The following is a 23166-nucleotide window of genomic DNA, read 5'->3' as shown; positions in this document are numbered from 1 at the left end:
TTTATCAGGCTATAAAGAAAAGACTTTTGTTCAAAGGAATTGGACACAACGCTCTTAATCTTAGTCAGACTTTGGACTGGTTGGTCAGGTTTATTTATAAACCAGGGGCAAATTACACCCAGAGAATTTATTTCACTAACTTTTTCTCAGTTGCATGAGACTTCTGAACAGGAAGAGACAGATCTGAACGAAAGGAATGGCTGAAGAAAATACAGTAATCTCTCTTGAGCTGAAGGAGAAAAAAGGTTTGGAGAACAATGGGTTTTTTCAAGGTGACGAGCTAGATCTCGAGGAAGTAGCTCAGGAAGGGCTACCAAAGGCTGCTGCCCTCGCCATGGAAGCAGAAGCACAGGAAGGATTAACCCAGCAGCCTTATGCAGGAATGCCCAAAGAGGTGCTCCTGCAGTTCTCCACACAGGCACGCTACCGGATTACCAGAGAAATACTTTTTTGGTTGATCATTGCAGCTTCGTTGGTGCTTGTGGCAGCTACAGTCACAATTATTGCCATGTCTCCCAAGTGCCTTGGTTGGTGGCAAGCCAGCTCTATTTATCAGATCTATCCTCGGTCATTTAAGGACACTGACAAAGATGGGAACGGTGATCTCAAAGGTGGGTGCATCCAACCACTTATGGCTGAGGTTTTGCGGGATGGTAATCTTGCCATATTGTACATTTTTAAAAGAAATTGAGTTTTAGAGCTCTTTTGTCTGACTGTCTTGTCAAGTTCCCTATTTAGAGAGAGAAAGAGGTTCTACAATAAAGATTTTGCAGAAAATAATGCCTTTAAAACAAAGGTCCAAACTTGCACACTCAAAGTCCCCAAAAGGCTTGAGGGTGATTCCAAAGATTCCTAAGTTTATTACCAACTTGTAAGGTTTAAGACAAGAAGGGAGAAATTAGTAACACATGACTGGAAGGTAGTCCTCATATTTAATGCTAATTCAATATAAATGTAAATGAAATCAAATTTAATTTTTGTCGGGGGCCCAGTGGTTAACTTTGTGAAAAGCAACTTCCAGCAGGCCATATGAACAATGAATATGGATCTCAGACTAAGAAGATAGTGCATTCCTGCTTTAGAATAAAGATTAATTGGAAATACTTTTTTATATATTCATCTTAAGGGTGTTAATGTTAGCCCTACAGGTAGGAGAAGGATGTTCCTCTCTGCTATTCATTAAAGGGACCCTGCCTTTTTTCAGATTTCTGCATGAGCTTCAGTAAAGACGCCACTACTTTAGGAGTTGCTTTAATGAATCCACTCTTTAAACCAGTAGCATCTTTTTTCAGACATGCATGAAAACCTGAAAATAGATGCGGCTGCTTTGATTAATAACAGAATTGTTATGCTACTGTTTGCATGTGGTCTGAAGCACTTCCTCTGACTTATTTTCGAAGCATGCAGAGCAATATTCTCTATATACTTCGGATGCTTTAAACCAGTGTTTCTCAACCGTGGCAACTTTAAGATGTGTGGACTTCAACTCCAGAATGCAGTCTGGGAGTTGAAGTCCACATATCTTAAAACTGCCAAGGCTGAGAAACACTGGCTTAAAGCAGAGAACTTAGAGTGAACTTGTGCACCTACGCAGGGGGCCATCCTTTTAAAGTAGGATCGATAGGAACCCTTATTTAGCCTGAAGTTCACATTTTGTCCTTTTCTGGTATGTCGAATGACCTAGAAGCTAGTAATCCAGCAATTCAATCATCAAAGCATACTTGATCATTTATATCAGTTTCTGAACAAAGCAAAGCAGTTCTGATTAAAGAAAAGATAAAGGACAGTTTGGAAACTGGAAGAATACAGAAGGAAAAGGCAGACATAAACACAAAAGCAATTTACTGAAGGGGGAAAAAAGATGAAGTTGACTTTGACATTATTTTCCCCTTCTTGCTCCTTAGAAATATCCTTAGTTATTGTTCCTTGAAATTAAAAGATTTTAAAATATTTTTTAACCCTGCTTCCATAATGAAGTAAATTCACAAAATCAGGCTTTTTATGAGCAAAGTATCCAATACTGCTTTTTCCATCAGTTATTCCTTGAAACATAGAACAACAAGTTTTTCTGAAAGATAATTTTGATAACAGGTAAGGACAGATTTCATCAAGTCCCAAAAGACTTCCTGCCCGGTCCCGTTGCCATAGTTGCTGCCTGTTCACAACCTTCTCCTACCTCTGAGGTGGATCACTGTAGAGCCCACGAGCATAACTCAGAGGCCAGTGCTGGCTCAAGAGTATCTAGACTCCCTCCAAGGGAGATCTGTCATCAGTCATTCTCTTATTTGCAAACAAATTCAGGACAATGACCAGTGTTATTTTTTTCTCCTTCCCTTCTTCTTGTTTTTTTATTATTACATTGGATCTGGAGAACCACAAGCAGAGGTTTATCATAGACTTTTCTGTGCTGTCTTGCCCATTGTACTCCAGAAAGGTAGCAAAGGAATGAGACGGACTGTGTGTCAGAGGTGGGAATCACCCAAAATCAGGCAGAGTTACTTTGGAAGAACAGGGCTCTTTTGCACAGGGATGTTTATCTGATAATTAGTTTCCCCTTCCTCTCACTTGAAGCTGGGTTTGGCAACATTTTGTTAACAGCAATCCATGCCTATCCGTTATCTTGGATTCTGTTGGGAAAAGAGCTGGCTGGATTTTCTCCTTTTTTCTTGTTTGAGGTGTGCATGCAACTCTGTTAACAGTATTTTGGGGTTTATGCTAAGTTTTTATGTATTTATGGTCTCAAAATGAAGGCAACCCTATTGCCCCTTTTCAGTAACTGCATAATCAATACTCAAGAGTGGAGCTGGAGAGGATTTCAGGAGTAACTTTGGGAGGCAAGTTTATCTGTGGGGAGGCTCCACACCTCTTCTGCAAGATGAAGTAGAAAGGAGGAGGCAAAGAAATCCTTTTGCACAAGCTTTTTTCTGCAGAACCTACTACTTTTTTTCACAGTATTTATTATTATACAGCGTAATGTATATGAATAACAAATATAACAACTCCTTCTTTTCTTGTGGACCTTGATATTCATCTAGCCAAAGAATTAAGATCTGCAGGCCTGGAGATTTGCAGGTGTGTTTTTTTAAGTCAGAAGTGGACACAGAAGCAGGTTTGGGAAATAAGTGCCCATCTGAAAAAGGACATGGCAGGCTAGCTGAAGTCCTGAATATGAGCATGCAACAGTAACCCCAATAATACTAATTTGAACATCAGATTGATTTAAATAGGAAATGGCTTCCTCCTTTGTCTTTATAGCAACCCTAAAGTAAGGTGGCAAAAATAAATTGAATTTTTCAATGTTATTATAATTGATTTTCATGATTAAGTAGTAAGAACAATACTAGCTTCATACAACACATTAAGGATAAATGTGGTTACTTGTTTGTGGTTTGATGTTTGAATGTAACCAACCAATTGTGGTTTATTCAGTGTTAGGCAGGTTATGGTTTAGCATGAACACAATTTGAGAATCAGATTTCCCAAGCCTAATCCCACTTTCTGTCTACTAATGATGATTCAGTTCTTTAAAAGATTTTTTTGACTTGGGCAAACCAAAACATTTAGGGTATTGTTTGACTTTTTTCCTGATTAGGTATCCAGGAAAAACTAGATCATATCCAGTATCTAAATGTAAAAACAGTCTGGATCACATCTTTTTATAAATCACCCTTAAAAGACTTTGGATATGGAATAGAGGATTTTCAAGACATAGATCCAATCTTTGGAACAATGAAGGATTTTGAAGATCTGGTTGCAGCAATTCATGATAAAGGTTGGATTTAATGTTAAGAAAGAAGTACCATTTTCTATTCTTTTATGTGTAACTGTATGTAAAGGTGGCTACACTTGGTTAACCCTGCCTTATCTCAAAAACACTAAGCTGGGTTGGATCCAATCAATACTTGGAAGAGAGTCTATCAGGGAATACTAGGAGTGAAAGCTTTACTTCAAAGTAGCAAACCATTTCCATGATGTTACCAAAAAGCCTTCATGGATGTGTTCGTATAATCACTAGGAGTAGAGTTTGATTCAAAGGAGACTTCTTTTTTTATATAAAGGGGCAAAATTCAACCTGAGCAAGTTTTCATGTTGTTTCTCCTAAAAAAAAAAAACCTCTCAGGTCAAGCTCAACTCCTGCTGGCACCTATATGTACAGGTCCCTGTAATTTTCTTGCAAAAATGCAGAAGTGATTTACCTTTGCCTTCTTCTGACTTCCCAGTTTTAGTCAACAGTCCAGGGATTTTCTCCCATTTAAATATTAACCAGAGGGGCATGGTGGCTCAGTGGTTAAGATGCCAGGCTTGTTGACCGGAAGGTTGCAAGTTCGGCAGTTCGAGACCCAAGCGCTGCCTGACGGAGTGAGTTCCCGCACTCACCCCAGCTCTTGCCAACCTAGCAATTTGAAAGCATGCAAATGTGAGTAGATAAATAGGTACCGCTTCAGCAGGAAGGTAACAGCGTTCCATGACTGGCCACATGACTGCAGAAGAGTCTTTGGCCATGAAACAGAGATGAGCACCGCCCCCTAGAGTCAGACACAACTAAACGGGAACCTTTACCTTACCTTTACTAAATATTAACTAGGTTCCACCCTACTTAGCTTTTTCAAGATCAGCCAAGATTTGATCAGTGCTATAACCTGTGATACAGGGTTTATTTATTAATCAAATTTTGTTCCCCCCCCCATCTCCACCAAAAGAGGGACTCTGGGTGGTTTACAATAAAATTAATGCTATAACAATAAACATTAACGTCCCATAAAAATAAAAACAAGTTACTAATATAAAATACAATATAAATAAATATAGAATCCAAGCGGCTATAAAAATTGCAATCCAATGGGAGGGGCTCTAAGGTGCGAGCTGCCACCAAGAATGGCTTCCCACCTTCCCACCCCAAGTGAGACGGCAGAACCAAACCTTCAGGGCCTTCCGGAAGGTCAGGAGTGAAGGGGCCTGCCTCACCTCCGGGGCCAAGATGTTCCAAAGGATGGGGCCCACTGCAGAGAAGGCCCACTTCCTGGACCCTGCCAGATGAAATTCTCTTACAGACTGGGTCCATAGCATGCCCTCTCTGCATGACCGGGTGGGACAGGTTGATGTTATGGGGATGAGACGGTCCCTCAGGTAACCTGGCCGCATGCCATGTAGGGCTTTAAAGGTCATAACCAACACCTTGAATTGGACCTGGAAGCAAACTGGCACCCAATGTAGCTCATGCAGAAAAGCTGTTATATGTGCCGATCTTGGGGCACCAAGAATAGCCCGCACAACTGCATTCTGGACCAGCTGAAGCTTCCAGATACTCTTCAAGGTATCAAGGGTTGGATACAAAAAGCCATAATGTGAGCGGGAAAGGTTTCTACTGCCATAAAGAGTCATTATCTGCAATTTCCACCATCTCTTTTTTATCTGTAGCCCCCACATTCTGCCATTCTAAAAATCTCTCAACTTTCAAGGCTGGGTTTTTTTAGCCAGAAGGAAGAAGGAATGAAGGGAGTATTGTATTGAAATGTTAAACTGCTAGAATTAATGGTAATTGATTCCAGTTCTCTCTAGGACCAGTAATATAACAAGTCTTTTTGAGAGGATGCTTAAAATTCTTACTAGCATATCTTAGCATTTAGCCTTATTTCTAATCTCAAGTAGCTTCAGGTGCTTCACATGGATTAGTTCAGTAATCTCTGCAATACACTTGTATAAGGGGTTTATTGATCTCCATTTGCTATTGTGCATCTATGCTTTTAAAATTAAAATGCTTTAGTTCTTTCTAAAAAGAAATACGTCTGTATATTGTGTAGCTGTTAGAAATATTATTCTTTGCATCTTGAATTGAAAGGTTTAAAAGTGATAATGGACCTAATACCCAATCATACTAGTGACAAGCACAAGTGGTTTCAGCTTAGTCGGAATAGGACTGGAAAATATACAGATTATTACATCTGGCATGATTGTGCTCATGTCAACGGGACCACCACTCCTCCAAATAACTGGGTGAGTACGAAGTTTTGATAGCCTGACAATTATACTGTATACAGAGTAATATTTAGCTGCTGTAACAGATCCAGGGTTGACAATGTATCGGGTTCAAATATTTGCTTCAAAAACAGGTCCTGTGAGCTGGGCATCTTTGTCCTCTGTTTCAGGTTCTTTCAATTCAATTTGAACCCTGCTTCTGAAGAAAACCAGGATGGTATGGTTTTAAATGAACAAAGACATGATTAGAAATAGGAGAACCAGTTTTCTGTACAGTGGTGGTTAAAAGTACCAGGCTAGAAACCGGGAGGCCGAGTGCTAATCCCAACGTAGGCACAAAGCCAGCTGGGTGGCCTTGGACTAGTCACTCTCAGCCCTAGGCAGGAGGCAATAGAAACCACCTCTGAAAAACCTTGCCAAGAAAACTGCAGGGACTAGCCCAGGCAGTTGCCAGGAGTCAAGACTGACTCAAAGGCATCCACACCCACACACAAAAGATCACTGGGGATGATAATGGCCATGATTAAGTTATTAATAAATAAGCTTGTCATAATTACAGGAAGGAAGAATTCAGGAAAAATATGCACTACAGCAATAACTATTATATATTGCTATATGCTGATATGTACTAGTTTACCAAGAAACAATATTCTTTTTTAATTAGTCATGGGAACAGTCTGTTTGATCTTAGCAGCTCAGCTTTGCTAATTCGATCACAGTTGAAGTAAAAACACTTCTACTAATTACGTTTAAAATAGATAAACTGCATACAGTAAACTGCAAAAAGAACTAACCAAAGATGAAACATGAGAGAGTTGCATCTTGCTCCAAGGAAATTATTATTTGGAGAAAAAGTCTACAATTGTCAGTAGAATGCATTATCAATTAATAGCCCAATCATTAAGGTCAGAAGTAAGTCGCTTGAATTCTTACTGCTAGAGAAGTTCACATGCACTTGTAGGCAAAAAACGCACTGCTGTGTAATATAAGTTAGCTAGATGGAATGGCTTTTCAGAAGACAAATCTGCAGTGACATTTTAAGTCATTGCAAGCATTGATCTACAAACTTTCCACAGAAGAAAAATGCATAGTTCAGCTTCTTTTGAAGTAATTTACCTTTCAAAAGATGCATATAGTCACTAAGTGGTTTGCTTAGTGAAGCAGTAGTGTTGCTATTTTTCTTACTTTGCTTGCTCTTAATGCTTTCAGTGTGCCTTTCTTGCTTATGTTCCTCCTTTCTCTGAGCAAACCAGTTAGCAGGCGACAACCCCTGTCCCATGACTAGTTCTTTGTGAGATGCCCCTTCATCCTTGGATATCCCAGCCTGAGTGCCTTCTCATCACAGCTGCCTCCTCTCTCTGCCAGCCATGACATCAGAAGAAAACTAATCAACACATTATTAAATCATTCTTTTTGCTTTCTAGAATGCTAATATATCAGAAACTGGTTTCACTAGAATGAAAATTCTCTTTTGCGTGTTTTCTTTGAGAATGGGAAAGTTCAGGAGTGACAGTTCTGGAAAGCATTGTTCCATTTTGCTGTAATATTCCCTTTTATTTGTTTAATGTCAGAGCACAGCTTGCAGTTTCAGCAATTATTAGATATGTTTGCCGCCTTGAGTTATTTATAAAAATAATAAAGGCAGGATAAAAATAAATAAATAAATAAATTATACATCTACAACATTTGTTTTTTGTAGATCAGTTTAGACCCATAGATAAATCCATTTCATTGTCCTGATGTTCGTTCTGTTCTGTGGTTTCCATTTTGGCCATTATTTGATTTTTTTTTATTATTGTCTTGATAATCATTTATCTTGATCCAGAAAAAGTTGCCTGTGCTTACTCAGAGTAAGCCTCTTTTCCTTCTTCTTAACATTTAAGCACACTTAGCCATATCATCTGTTTCTTTATAGTTACTATTTATTAATTTATGTATTATCTTTCCCATTAGTATGACATAATGGCCAACACTATAATAAAATTAAAGCAGTTGTTATGTAAACGAATCAAAGAGGAGGAAAAATGGCAAATCATTAGGAGGTATAGCAGCCCTCTTCCGGTAGGTACCTTTGAATTCAGCAAAGTGGTAGGAAGATGATTGAGGTTTACACATACCTCCGTTAGTGCCTGGACATTACACTCTGTTAGGTATCTTGCATGTTCTGGGTTCTCAGTGAGATAGGGAGTGTCCTATCTTAGAGCGAAGAACCATGCTGAGACGGTAGCTTGAATCTCTAGTGTTTATTGTTCTACTCTACTAGACAGAAAATCCTGCCAAACTGAAAGGCGGTGGGAAAACCCTCACAGATTAAACCCAAAAATCAAGGCAGGCCTGCTCTGAGTTTCTCTGAAGGGAAATCCAAGACTTCTAAACTACACATGCATTTTCCCCCCTGGATAGGGGCCCCCTCCTGCTCACCATCAGTACTCATGACAGGGAGTCTGTGTATAAATAACTGTACACAGCTATGATTTTTAACAAGATGTTCTTCTAAACATGTGGAGGTGGTGTTAGAGTGTGCATAGTTCTTAGTAACAGACTTGGATCAGGAGAAGCTCCTCTGTCCATGTGTACAGAACACACCTGGAAGATGAACACATCATCAGAACATAGGGTACAGATTAAAGGAATCACCAGAAATCAAAGCAGTTGCACTTGTCTGTCCAGTTGTAGATAACAAGGTCCTAAGAGCTAGGAATATGACCGTGTCCCCAAATGGGGTGAACCAAACTTTTAAGTCCAGTTTGGGAAGAGGTTATTTCTTTTGAGGAGGCACCAAAGATGTGCAGGGAGTCCTGCAAGAATTGTGTGCTCTTATGTTTATCCTTTAAGAAGGAGGAAGAAGACCTTGTGTGATAGGAATCTGTCCATTTCCTTCATATATCTTTATGCCTTGAAATCACAAGTTTTAATTATTTACTTTTGTTAGTCTTCCTATAGAAAGCTGATTTTTTTTAAAAATGGAGTCTAATATTTCTGACAAAGCTTGCCATTCATTGCCAATTCTCTCACCCACCTTTCAAATCAAACCAAATATCCTTGAGAAGTGGAGGAGCACATGGCAACTGAAATTCCTGATATAATTTCCTCCCATGGGACACAGGATCTTGCTTTTTTTTTTTGCCTCTGTGTTAAATCAGGAGGCATATCCAGGAGCAGGTTGGCAAAGCCAATCTTGGACTTGACTTTGAAATACTGTATGTCTGACACTGGGGAATGATCACCTTCCTCAGTTCAAAATCCATCACTATTTCAAGAAGAAAGATGGCCAACATGCCACATGATGATATTGCTCACTGTGGCTTTTCTTATCTTCACAGTAAAATCAGTAAGGTGTAAGCATAATTAACACACTGAAACATGAAAAAAGCAATATATTCATTATAGACGGCTATAATAAAAAGGCAGAAAATGAACTGTCAGTTTTTAGCATTTTAACAATGCTTATTCTGTGGTAATCAGATCTACATACAATAAAAAGAGATGCTCTATTTTTTTATGAGCAAGCCAACATCAGCTTCTGATGTAGCTCTTTTGATTACTGTATGAAATATGTTTGCTGTAAACATGACTGTTTAAAGAAAAGCAAATCCATCCTCTATTTTTATATTTGGATATTCAATGGGAATAAAATTAAATAACATGAAAATAATATATTGTATTTCTTATGCAATCAGGTGAGTGTATTGGGTTATTCCAGCTGGCAGTATGATGTTGTGAGGAAGCAATGTTATCTTCATCAGTTTGGAAGAGAACAGCCAGATTTAAATTTTCGTAATCCAAATGTTCAGGAAGAAATGCATGTAAGTATTAATAGTATTTCTATTATTAAGATTTTTAGATGGCTTCCCATCAAACAGTACAATCTGGAAGGGTGGGAAGAAAGGCAGATGAAGACCATTCCAAAACCCTGGTCTTCCTGTCCTCAGAAGGCTCTTTACCACTAACTTCGTAGCAAGTAGGATCCTAGAAATGTTTGTTTTTATTTTTACAATGCTTGATTTTATTTGTTTATTAATCAAATTTATATGACCACCCATTTATCCAATGAAACTCTAGGTGGTGAACAACATAAAAATAAATTCACTCCAGTAATTACATACACACATACATTAAAGGAATAAAAATGAAAAGTTACAAGATAGGCCAGAAACATTTCATATTATGAAGGAGGCACCAAATGACTTCTATAAGCCACAGCTATCGATAAAAATGTTGCAACCTTCTTGGAGGTATCTGGAAATTGGTTGCAAAGAAAGAAAATGGTCATCTCAGGATCAGAAGAGCAACTAAGTTTTCTGATAATTTATAATATGAGATCCATTCACCACTGAGTGTACATTTTAGAGTGTACATTTTAGCAGTACACTTGATATGGTTATCAGAGCATACCCCGGTGTGATTTTCACAAGAGAAGCTGGTATAACTGCTTGTTGTCACCCAAATGGGTAGTGCATCAATTTGAGCCAGAGAGAAAAGTCTATGTGCAACATGTAGGAAACACTGGCTCTGTCAGATTGGATGTCTTGGTCCCAAATCCTCTGCTTTAATTTGGCCATGGTTTTATTGAATTCAAGAATGGATACTGCCAAAACCAAAAAGCCACACTATGCGAAATCATAATTTATTTGTCTCCTTACGGAAGAAAGGAACCTATCTAACAAAGTAATATGGTTCCAATAGAAGAGAATATCTGTGGCTCAGGGTTGAACTGTGGAGTTCTTGGTGCTCTCTGAGCAAGTTGTTTGCTTGCAGACATTTCATTACCGATTAAGTAATATTATTGGTGCAAGTCATCGGTAATGAAACCTCTGCAAGCAAATAACCAAGCTCAGAGAGCACCAAGAACTCCACAAGGTAAGATGGACCAAGGAAGTTCCCCAAAGAATCTTCTTTGACCAGAATCTAAGGTGAAGAATTCTCAAGCAAGAGGAGATGCAGCCTAGTTCTAGCCAGACAAGAACAAATGAGGGACATGTCTGATAGTTTTTAGGAATTTTAATTGGATGTTTTCGAATCTAGAGAGGTCTTTATAGATGCACAAGTGAGCACACCATATAGCATCAGACTCAGAGCTTTAGCTTTAAACTATTTAATTGCTGCTAGGACATAGGACATAGTTGTTGCCATGTTGACTTGCATATTTGGTAACCTCAAGAGACACTTTTTGATCTCTTCTGTTAAGCTCACTTGCCCATTTAATCCAGTAGTGGAAGATTGAAAATGAACACCTAGATGCTTAAAGGTTTTAACCAGCTCAATCAGTCTCCCATTAATTGGAGATTTAAAGCACTTCCTTGAGAATACTAAAACCTTTGATTTAGAATAAATAATTTCAAGGTGTTCCCTAGAGCAATAAAGTGACAAAGCATTACAGCATATGTGCAGACCCATATGAGTTTCAGATAGAAAGGCTGCATCATCAGCATACATAGAGAATAGAGATGAGGCAATGGGAAAGAAATGGAGCATGAAATTCTGGCTTAGTGAAAACCTCAACTATGTCATTGATATATAAATTAAACAAGAGTGGGGCAAAAATACAACCTTGTTTAATGATCTTTTTGGGTGGTGATAGGTTCAGTTAAATGGTCATTGAGATTGTCCTTTTCTTGAGCGGTGGTAGTGCCATGATGCAGTGCTATTATCAGTTTAAGGAGACAATAATCAGTCAGTGTGCCAACTAATTTCCTCCAGAATCTGCCATTTAGTATCGAATCAAAGGCCAGCCTAAAATCAATGAATGCAACATAAACGGCACCTTTTGGTAGACTAGAGTATTTCTCTGCTGGATGTGGTTAAATTATAAAATGGTCCATCATTAAATGTTCAGACATGAATCTGGCCTGCTCAGGGACCAAGATGCTCTCTGACTGCATCCAACCAATAGGATCATAGCTGCATGAGCCTGGAAAATAGAACTGACTGCTTTCAGAGTGGGACAGCATGTCTCTAAATACCAGTGTAGAGGAACAATGATGAGAGACAGGTATGTCTCCATTTCCTGCTTGCAATCAGCCCTGAAGCATCTGGTTGGTCACTGTGAGAAACAAAATGCTGGACTAGGATGGGCCTAGGTGTAATCCAGCAAGGCTATTGATTTGGAGACAGGCACCTTCTATGTGCTCCCACTCATTACAAAGTATCTGTTTTGATACTAATTTTCTAAAAAGTTCTTTTCCCTGCAACCTAAAGTAGTGTATTCCAGAAAAGCTAATTTCACAAGTACTTTTCTGGTGGAATAGAGTTTAAAATTAGAAGGATCCAATCAATGAAATAAAAGCCATTTTGGCATAATACTTAAAGGCAATTGAGAGACTGTGAGTTCTAGTCTTGCCTTAGGCACAAAGCGAGCTGGGTGACCTTGGGCCAGCCCCTCTCTCTCAGCCCTAGGAAGGAGGCAATGGTAAACCATTTCTGAAATTCTCGCTGAGAAAACTGCACAGGCTTATCCAGGAAGTTGCCAGGAGCCAACACTGACATACAGACAAAAAGCCTGTGAAATAGATGTTCTTAAGTCTCAGCTCAGCATAGAGGCCATAACAAAATGCTGTATAGCGCAAAATGTGCCAAGAAGTATTGAGGCTTGTTCCCTGAATCTAAGAAAAGAATAAGAAGACAAATGAAAGAAGCTCAAAGTTGCAACATTGGGTCTTTAGAACATAATGAGAAATGTTCTTGTAAGCATGACAGTGTGGAAAAAGCAAACCTACTCATTCATTCTTTTGCTTTTTATTTAGGATATTATTCAGTTTTGGCTGGGCAAAGGAGTTGATGGATTTAGCATCAGTACTGTTAAATTCCTCTTAGAAGCAACACATCTGAGAGATGAGCCTCAAGTGAACAAAACTCTCCCTCCAGTAAGAGGTTTTTAGCTTTGTCTTTCCATAAGGATAAGCTCACTTAGATTTTTTTGCATGTTCTGGGTGCTATATAATTTTTTATCAGTTGTTAGGCTTCTGTCAATATACTGGAGTGACTGGAGTGTGTGTGGGGGGGAGAAATGTACAAATCATAAACTAGAATATTTGTGATAGCAGGAGGAACACAGATTACTGGACTTTGAGTTAGCGTTACCTTCTGTAGGTATTCAGTAAGTGAATTCGCATAAACAATTCAGCAACTATGGTAAGACAGAAACAGTGCAGATCAACAGGAGCTGTGCAATATTAGGGTGGGGAGATTTACACAACAAACTCCTACCAAGAAGGAATTCAGACAATAGAAGTGACTACAGATAGATTTCTTGGCTCTGGTAGATAAATACAACTTTGATGCATAGAAATTTATTTTTTATTTGACTTTCATGGCCACCCAACTCAAGATGACTCTGGGCAGAGATGTATGTTTTTGAATAGTACTTGGGAGACAAACAGCAGGAAATGGGTCGTTTCCAGTTGATAAATAAGATAATGTCTCTGTCAGGCCAAGCTTGACTTCTGGGGATTTACTTTGTCAGTGTTGGAAACAAATTGCTAAATAAGGATGGGCACTTTGGTCAAGTCCTGGAAGCCTCTTTTTTTATTATTCTTACAATTTCTGTTAGTGGTTTTGGAAAGCCACAGTAAAATCACTGTTGTCCTGCAATGGAAGGACCAATGTTCAGTTTCAGCTTCACAGATTTATAGATTAAAAATTAAAAATTCTAGAGAACCTAAGATTAAAGAGTCAGGCACAAAGCAGGGGATCTGACTGATGGCCCAAGGCTGAAAACTATCTGGAGGCAGAAAGTCATCTAGCTTAGAAGCTTAGCGTCCAACCCACATTTCTTGCACAATATGGGAGATATAAATAAGTTTGCTGCAGCTCTCAGTAATGGTGCCCCTGATAAGACACTTTTTTTCTTGTGAGATTTCTTCGCAGAATATACTCTTGGAGAATTCTCAGACTAAACTTTCATGAGCATTGCTGCCAGGTGGGATTTTCTGAATCTACTAGCATACTGTTCATCTAGGAAAAGAGTCCTTGGGGGATGTTCAGGAGCAATGTGAGCCCTCCTAACCCTGGATCATTAGTGGTCTACTACAGGAGTGCTCCCTCCCACACTTGGAAGGGTCTTCCTTTCCAGCTGCAAAAGTACAGGTAGTCCTTGAGTTATGACCACTTCTTTGGTGACTGTTCAAAATTACAACAGCACTGAACAAGGGGAACTTACAACTGGTCTGTGAAGTTGCAGCTGTTGCAGCATCCCCTCGGTCACGTGATTGTAATCTGGGTGCTTGGGTGCCCAGCTTGTGATTATGACGTAGCAGTGAGCCATAGTCATTTGCGACCTTTCCTGCCAGCTTCCCACGAACAAAGTCAATGGCAGAGCCAGTAGGGAAGGTTGCAAGTCACTAAGTTGCTCCCGCTATTTTTTCTCCTGAGAAGCCCCACTATGGAGTACAAGATCCCAGGGATTTCATACTCCATAGCACTCCCCTTCTTGCCTGCGCTCCATAGCGGCCCTCGCCAACCCACCTGCGCTCAGAAGTACTTGCCCATGGCTCCCACTGGCCTGCCCGCAGCCCTCACTGGCCTGCCCCTGCTCAGAAGCACCCACCTGTGGCCCCTGCCAGCCCACTGCGGCCATCAGCCTGCCCACACGCCATAGCGCCTGCCTGGAAAAACGGGTATGGGGGTGTGCTAAATCCACCTTGTGAGAACTTCTTTGAGGCTTTGGAAATCCTCATATTATCAGAGGATTAATTACAATATTCCATTGTTTTGCCAGGACAACATCACAGCTTATTCTGAACTGTATCATGACTATACCACTACCCAAGTTGGCATGCACGATATAGTCCGCAGTTTTCGGCATACCATGAATAAGTTCAGCAGTGAACCTGGTAGATACAGGTAACAATGCTATGACATTTTTATCTATTAGCTTGTTTGTATTTATCTTACATTATTCAAAGCTGTAATGTTCCCCAGTGTCAAGCTTCTCCCCAGCACACTGAACAGATAAGCATCCACACAAGGATGCAAGAATTTCTGTTTATTGTAGAAAAGCTAAAAAACCATTGCAAAAGAATACCAGAGACTATTGTATATGAAATGTGAGTTCTATTTATACTGCAATCAGTGTTCAGATTCTTCTGCCACTTTCTCCTGCCTGGTTTGTGTTACAGACTAGAAGCATCTCTCTGCTGGGACAGTTTCCATCTGTTCTGTGTTTTGGCAATGGCCAGACCTGGTGTCAGGTTGTTTGCTTTTGACTGTGGGAAAACTAGCTCTCACACCCATGAAACAGGATGATAATGTTAGTAGGCAAGATGCAGTGCAAGGGAAACACTATAAGAAAGTGGATTGGGTTGTTTGGTAACCAGCAGTGGGTAACCTTTGGCTTTTCAGGCGTTGGACTACATCTCCCATAATCTCTGACCATTACCATGCTCACTGGAGCTAATGGGAACTGGGCTCCAAAAATGTCTTGAGTGTCGAAGGTTGTAGGAAGCAAATTCTAAGTCACAGCAGCATTTGATACTGTAAACTCCTTTGATTTCAGCAGAGCTTACATTATAACCTAAGTGGCGTACTTGCTGCCTACCCAACAAAAAATATAGCAATTATCTCAAATCCCACAATATACACCAGTTACACCTTCTTTGAAAGGAAAACACATTGAGATGAATAAATGTTCAGCCAGCTAGTCATTGCATGTTGAACTTGGTATCTTATTACTTATATTTATAATGTGTTTTAATTCAAAGTCCCATTATACCTGCTGTTGATATTCACTCTGCTTTCAATTCAGTCAATAAGAACACATATTGTAGCAAGATAATTGGTTGATGCCATGTTTTTCAGTAAGAACATATTAAAATATTTGATTTTTGCTTCTCTACTTGAGGGCTCTACATCTTTAGGGAATTCGCTAGTTGCCAAATCTTTTCTTATTTGTAGTTAGTTAAGCTAAATTCTTAAGAGGCCTACTGTGCTGAACCAGAGGCTTAGAACCAAAGGCAATTAAGCTAGTGGTGGCAGCTGCTATCTGCCTGATGCCGGAGGAAAAGGGCTGGCAGAGACAGGCATGTGGCTTATCATCTGTGACAGACCACACAGACATTGGTGGCATGCTTTCTGCCAGGATCTTGACCCAGCATCAGACAGGCTGGCAGCAGCTGCTGTCCTTTCTGCTTCCTCTTGCTGTGGATAAGGTGACCATATTCTGTCCTAAAATTTAGTGCATGATTGAAATATGCTAACTGAAGTTCCCTGAAATTATTTGCCCTCCAAAATGGGTTCAGGTGTCATAAATGACAACCCTGAGTAAAGAATTACAATTTTTCAGTACAAAAAAAAATCCTGATTTGGAAAAGCTGTTATTTTCTCAGAAGGAGAGAAGGTGCTTCAAAACAGAAGGCTTCTCTTCTAGGACAATGGGAATGGAGTTTTCCCTTACATCCCCCCCTCCCCCGCCTCAACACCAAGCCACTGAAAATCAGCTTCTGTGGACTGGAGGGTCTTCAAAGATAGCATGTGTGGCTTTTATCCCTACATCTTCTCAGCAGGAACATCTAAGAAAATGTTCAGTGAGAAATTATCCTACCAGCATCCAGGTTGTTTTATATGTGATTTGAAGTCTGTAATGTTTTCTAAATACTGTATAGATATTGAACAGTAAGTTGGCTTTGTCCAGAACTTCATTATCTAATAGATACTGTGTAAAAAGAAAAATTAACAGGGAAAGAAGAGGAAACTTGTCTTGAATGTAATCTTGCCATAGATTTGGGGCCTTCTCTTTATGGAATGCCTTTCCTGGAGTTTCTCAACCCACATTTATGCTGGGCTTTTCTCGTGCACCATATGATGGCCTTTCAATTTTCCCATCTGTTTGAACTATCTTATACTTTTGTATTATTCTATTGTTGCATTTTATTTTTTAGGGTTTTGTGTTGCTATTTGTTTGTATTTTATTTTGCATTATAAGCTCTATTTTTTGAATCACAGAGTTTCAGCTATTTGGTAATATGCAAATATAATATATAAATAAAATTTAAAAAATATGACATTAGATAAAGTGCCACTGTTCCTAGGGTAAGCTTTCTTTTTCTTTTTTCTTTTCTTTTTGCTATATTAGTTGAAAAGTAATTTTTGTAAACAATTGGTAACGATACTCTCCTCCTTTGCAGATTTATGGCTACAGAAGCAGCTGAGAGCAACATTGAAGAAACTATGATGTATTATGGGACATCTTTTATTCAAGAAGCTGATTTTCCTGTTAATCTCTATCTCATGAACATGGAAGCAGTCTCAGGAAATGATATTTCTGAACTAATAGGTTTGTGGATGAAGAATATGCCACAAGGAAAATGGCCAAATTGGATGGTAAGTTTCTGGCTTTGAAGTTTTTTGAAATTTTTAGTTTGCAGCAAAATCTTTTGTGTCTTTTTAAACAAGCAACTACTAATATTTATTCATACCAGGGATGCATAACCCTTTCTGAAGTGAACACTATGTATATTGGCTATCATATTCCAAAATAAGGGGGATATGGGAACAAAGTGCCAAGGCAAAACTAAAGCTATTTTAAATCAAAGTAAATATGCCTAAATTATATTACAGGGTGTGTTTTGTGTGTGTGTGCGCCCAGATATATTTTCCCATATATTACATGTTTCCCTGTTAATGCTTCTATCACGTTAAACCTAACAAAGCAACAATTCAGCAGGAATTTTGGTGGGCTGCTGAGAGTTGCATACAGCAATTTTTTGGATAGTGTATATCTGGGGTCATATATTGTATACCCTTGTTTTACAGAATGTATATCTATTCAGATGTACAACTAAACAAGTTCAATGGGACTTAGGGTCAATTCTACATCCTGATCTGAGATGAAGTCTAAACAAACTCAGTGGGATTTACTTCTGAATAGGCATCATAAGTCTGCACCGTTCACCCATTTGCCTCCTGCTTGGTCTCCATAATGATAGTATAGATGTGAGTGATTATTCTTTCACTGTCACAACTATTTTGTCAGGTAGGGAAGACCCTGAAGAACAGAAACTTATTGTCCTAAAATTACATCTTTGGTTTCATGGCTGGGAAGTTGAGGTGAAGTTGAGATGAGGTCCACCTAAGTCCCCCATGCTGCAGAAGTCACATGGTGCACAATACAGCTGGACACATGTGGAAGGGGGTGTCTGATATTTTGGGTTGGAGGAATCCTTAAAAAATGCCACTGGCCTAATGTAAAAAAAGCAAGCAAAACAGGCTTCTCAAATGGGATTATTAGAATAATGACAGTCTTTCTTTGCTTGTTCTCTGTGTTGTGCCTTTGTGTAACGTAATGAGGTAGTTTAGTCATAATAATTGGTTGCAGGTAGTTTGTAGCTTTGATAATTCAGTGTCATCTGACTGACTCTTCCTTTTCTTCTCAGTGACTTCGGGACAATTTATCTCCTACCATGCATGGAGCAAAAGCTCTTTCAGTGGAAAGCAATGCAAAACTAGGTTATTGCAGATACTTACTTATTGCCTGCATATTTTAGGAGCTCTATGTGGTGAATGAGGGAAAAGGGTTTCCCCTAATTTTATTCCCACAACAACCCTGTAAAGTAGGGTGGTCTGAGAGAGAATGACTGGCCCAAACCTCACTCAGTGAGGTCCCATAGCCAAGAGTGTCTGTGTCAGTGCAACACTTTAACCATTGTATCACACTGAAAAGCACGTAAGAACTCAGTGAAATTTTTCCATAGAGGACATAACTATCCAAGTACTTTATCATGCAGATCATTTTCATAAGAATGCAAACTTCCTTGGAAATCAATTCAAATATTAGCTGCAAACCAATATAAGAGACAGCAAGATATGGTCTACCTTGGTTTTATTGGGTTGGTTCCTTGAAGTATTTTACACAAATATTTTGTGTAACGTTTATTTATTTCTCAAATTTTTGCTACCACCCATCTCCCCCCAAGGAGGGACTCTGAGCCATATATTGTTAGGCATGATTGTCTGCTTTCTTAAAAATAAAATTACAAAAACATGCTTGCAACACTTTTACATGTGTGGTTTTGTTGTTGTTTTAATTAAAGTAATAACAACAAAATGTTTTAAAACAGTTTCATCCAGTGTAATGGTACAGAAAGAGAAAGGAGGTAACATGGATCTGCTAATGGTTGTACTTATTGTTCATCACGTCATAGCCAATTTTAGCACATCAAGTGATCATGAATTCTAAACCTGCTGTTTGAATAGTTTGTGTAAGTTGAGCTTCCACAAGTAATAAGGACTTTGTGCCCTGGGAATGAAACAATGGATTACTTTAATTTTAGGCTGGAGATTCCAACACGGCTCGAATATCCTCTCGAATTGGAAAAGAATACATAAATGTCATAAATATGCTTCTTTTAACCCTTCCTGGAACACCTGTAAGTTATTATGGTGAAGAAATAGGGATGGAAGATGCTACTTCAGAAACCGTGAGTTAAAAATTCTACTTTTCAGTCTCTTAAGAGGCAAGTTATACAGAAGGTAAACCTACTACCGAAAAGGGCCTTTCCCCAACCTGCTGCCCTTCAGATGTTCAGGACTTCATCTCCCATAATGATCAGCGAACACTGCTGGCTATTATAGGATTTGAACATGGCACTGGTCTAAAACACCGAGGGTGCCTGCCCCATCTGCCATCGTAACTCCCCATGCCTGCCACCACTGCAATGCCCACACTGCCCTCTCCCCCACATTCACCTTCCAGTTCCTGCCCAAAACACCCTCCTACCCCAAGCTGAAGGAACTCATGTAACCCAGTACAAATAAACAGGATACAAAAGCCCCCAACCAGGTTACCAGTGCTTCAGTACCTAGGCCTGAGCAGTGCCTCCATCCCACATCAACCATACCACCAAACCCCACTCCACTCTATTCCTAGCCCCCACCCCCCAGGCACCCCCTCTCACCTGGACTGCAAGGGGAATCTCACATCCAATAGGCCTGGCAGGCAGAACCTCCCATCTTTGTCTCTTGCCCAAGGGTGGTAGGCAAGACTAGCCTCATCAAGTCCACACTCCCAACAGTTCAAAAAGACAGTCCTCACCAGTCCAGGACTTCTCACTCTGGCCGCCAACAACCATGATGGAATCCACACACATCAGCTCTGAGATCCCAGCCTTGGATCCCAGGGATAGAGGAAGGCTGCCAAGATGGCTGCTGTTCCATGTGGCTGGTCAGGGGGCAGCTGCAGGACACAGGCCAGTTCCCTTCGAGACTACCACCTTGTTCCTCTCCCACTGCTGCTATTCACCTGGGATTCTGAGTCCTACATTCTACTGAGGACTCTTGCTCCCAGGATGCTGTAGCCACTGTCACCTTCTGTGCCAAACTGTTTCCAGTGCCAGCCACAAGATAGAACCGCTACTCACAACCATTCTCCTCACTAAATCATAAGAAGTTTGTGATCTGAACTACAGTCAGCTCCAGGTCTTGTTTTTACCGAATGCATTGATGTCCTCTGAGCCTACCCAGTGCCAATGTTGGTAGCCTTCACTGCTGGCCTCTCCCACCCACCCCTTTTTATATTGTTTTAATGTATTGTAGTTTATTATTGTGTTTTATTAATTTTTATGTAACCTCCTTTGATATGTGACTACAGGAAGTGAGATGTAAATATACTTAATGAATCAATGCACATTCAGTTTAGTACTGAATAGTTCCTTCTCCTTTTTAGGAACTTTTTCCAGAAAAATCACCAATGCAATGGGATGATAGCCCTCATGCTGGCTTTAGTGAGGGCAACTCAACATGGATGGCTGTAAATCCTGACTATCTAAACATAAATGTGAAAGTGAGTATGAAATCTGAAACTATCAAACAATCTAATGACCTACACACTCATCCCAACATGCCCCCAAAATTCGGTTTTGGCTCAGCTATCTCAGAGGACTCCAGATGGTACAGCACTGGAATGCTTTGCTATGCTGTTGATGGCCTCCAGCAGAACACCTGTCTCTACCACATCCAATAATCTTTCAACTGCCCTCTGCAAAAATACTGGATTGGTTTCTATGTGTGCAATAACTGAGTGCATTTATGCATTCATTTTACTCAAGTCTCTCTATCTGTACTATGAAGAGAGGTGGTTTTACAGACTGCTATATCCTTAGTATAGAACAGACAGACCTATGTAATAAATAAATAGGAAATCTTAAATAGTATCTATATTGTCTGGTTTTGGTATAAAGAATATAACAAAATTAGTAAGCCAAACATTCATTTGTCATTAAAAATTAAAATATCCTCTGTGAAGTCTGAAATATAGTACAGGATAGTTAAAAAAAAAGACACAGGAACTTGAAGGATGGGAGAATTAATAGAATAGATGATAATATGGGTAGTATTTTTTAAACTAATGCATTATCAAACTATATGGTATCTTACAGTGTTACAAAAACATTGTATGTTCCCAAGTAATTTATATTTTAAAGTAGACAGTAGGAAACAACAGAAGAGAAAGTTCACTAAAATACAGGACAGGAAGGATATAGACAAGTGTCATTGTATGTTTGATTATAGTTCAGCAAGAAAATTAGAAACTAGACCTACAAGACCCTACCAAAAGAGCCAGTGAAGTTATTTAACAACAAATGAATATGGTTTCAGCATTTAAGAAATTACTCAGTAATGAATCTCCTGTATTACAGATTCAACAGAATCATACAACTTCTACACTCAACTTGTACCGAGAACTCAATTCCCTTCGTTCCAATGAGCTTCCCATTCACAGGGGATGGACATGTTACATATGGAATGACACCAATATCTTTGTTTATGTAAGAGAACTTGATGGGTTGGATCAAGGGTTTATGATGGTTCTAAATTTTGGAGTGGGGACCATAACAGATCTGCAATCTTTGGTTCCTGGCCTTCCTTTGGAAGCTGTTATAAAGCTAAGCACTACTTTTAGTAAAACTGGGAAAGTTGTAAACATGAAAACAATTGAAACTCAAAAAGGTGAAGGACTCATATTGGAATATAGAACAAGCAAACCACTCCATATGATGGAAATTTTCAAAGAGAAGTGCTTTATTGCAGAAAAGGTGTGCTATTCCAGTATCTTTAATTTACTTTACATGTACTGCTAAATGCCATTGCTTATTTAATCCAAATCCATTAGTTGATGAATACATGTTCTTTCTTTACCAAAGATGTTCCAGCTTATTCATAGATTTCTACATGTTCTTTCTTTACCAAAGATGTTCCAGCTTATTCATAGGTTTGATCTAATTCTAATGGTAGAATTAGAATTACCTAAGAAGTTCAAAAGTTTACACTCTAGCAATTACGCTGTTTACTGTAGGCTTAGCTTAAACAGTTGATCTGTAACATTACCTTTCCTATTAACTGTAAGCCCTTTGAGAACCATCATAAATGGCTTTCATAGTTTTTCCAATTCTCACATTCTATGAATTTGTGTGATTCTATCATATATATACCATACATTTCATTTCTTATCTACTCAGGAAAGAGATAAAGACATAATGGTGACTTTAAACTTTAAAATAATAAATTCTTCTATAATATTCATACTACATTGGATTCTATAATATGCTCTAGATAAATCTAACCTTCAAGACAGCCTGCAAACTTGGACTGGTCCAGAGTGCAGTTGCTAGGATTTTGGCAGAATAGAGGATATTGGAATGTATCACTTCAATGCTGCACTTGTCAATTTCTTTCCAGGTTCATTTCATGATGTATACTTTGACCTTTAAAATCAAAGGGCAGTAAGATCAAGGACAGCTTTTTATTCTTCTCCCTGCAAACCCCATTCTGATACAGATATTTCCTTGCAGTTCACTCTACGTGAGAGAAAGGGCCTTCTCAGTTGTTTATCTTAGATTTCAGAACAGCTTTCCTAAAAGGAATTAGCCCTCACTGCCTGCTTTTTGGTAAGTGGTGGAAGTAATTTTATTCCAGCACTGTTTTAAGGGGACGCGGTGGCTCAGTGGTTAAGATGCCAGGTTTGTTGACTGGAAGGTTGCAAGTTTGGCGGTTCGAGACCCAAGTGCCGCACAGCGGAGTGAGCTTCCGCACTCACCCCAGCACTTGCCAACCTAGCAATTTGAAAGCATGCAAACGTGAGTAGATAAATAGGTACCGCTTCGGTAGGAAGGTAACAGCGTTTCCGTGATTGTCATGCTGGCCACATAACGCGGAAGTGTCCTTAGACAATGCTGGCTCTTCGGCCATGGAAACGGAGAT

General features: G+C 39.3%; 1 protein-coding gene across 3 annotated transcripts; it reads left to right on the top strand.

The window, feature by feature from the left end:
• Window positions 1–115: 115 nt before the first annotated feature.
• On the top strand, window positions 116–22609 carry SLC3A1 (solute carrier family 3 member 1). Of its 3 annotated transcripts, XM_063302835.1 has the most exons (11): window positions 117–611; window positions 3593–3772; window positions 5840–5994; window positions 9657–9782; window positions 12720–12839; window positions 14693–14817; window positions 17097–17292; window positions 19242–19388; window positions 20633–20749; window positions 21606–22139; window positions 22178–22609. In XM_063302835.1, the coding sequence occupies exons 1-10, from the start codon at window positions 197–199 to the stop codon at window positions 22044–22046; spliced, it is 2022 nt and encodes a 673-aa protein (XP_063158905.1). In that variant the 5' UTR covers window positions 117–196; the 3' UTR covers window positions 22047–22139; window positions 22178–22609. The 3 variants fall into 3 exon arrangements, with proteins under 3 accessions (XP_063158910.1, XP_063158905.1, XP_063158907.1); XM_063302840.1 differs by lacking the exon at window positions 22178–22609 and having other exon boundaries at window positions 116–611; window positions 20646–20749; window positions 21606–21740; XM_063302837.1 differs by lacking the exon at window positions 9657–9782.
• Window positions 22610–23166: the final 557 nt, after the last annotated feature.

The sequence above is a fragment of the Candoia aspera genome, chromosome 1 (assembly GCF_035149785.1).
Source record: "Candoia aspera isolate rCanAsp1 chromosome 1, rCanAsp1.hap2, whole genome shotgun sequence".
In the NCBI taxonomy this organism is placed as follows: Eukaryota; Metazoa; Chordata; class Lepidosauria; order Squamata; family Boidae; genus Candoia; species Candoia aspera.
The sequence above is the reverse complement of the archived record's forward strand: the minus strand, read 5'-3'. Positions and strand labels throughout refer to the sequence as shown.

Bases quoted from the DNA above. Each gene is read 5' to 3' on its own strand.
- SLC3A1 (XM_063302835.1), top strand. From the start codon at position 197: ATGGCTGAAGAAAATACAGTAATCTCTCTTGAGCTGAAGGAGAAAAAA. The intron at 12,840-14,692 runs GTAAGAGGTTTT...TTGTTTTGCCAG, and splicing joins TGAACAAAACTCTCCCTCCA to GACAACATCACAGCTTATTC. The intron at 17,293-19,241 runs GTAAGTTTCTGG...CTTTAATTTTAG, and splicing joins GAAAATGGCCAAATTGGATG to GCTGGAGATTCCAACACGGC.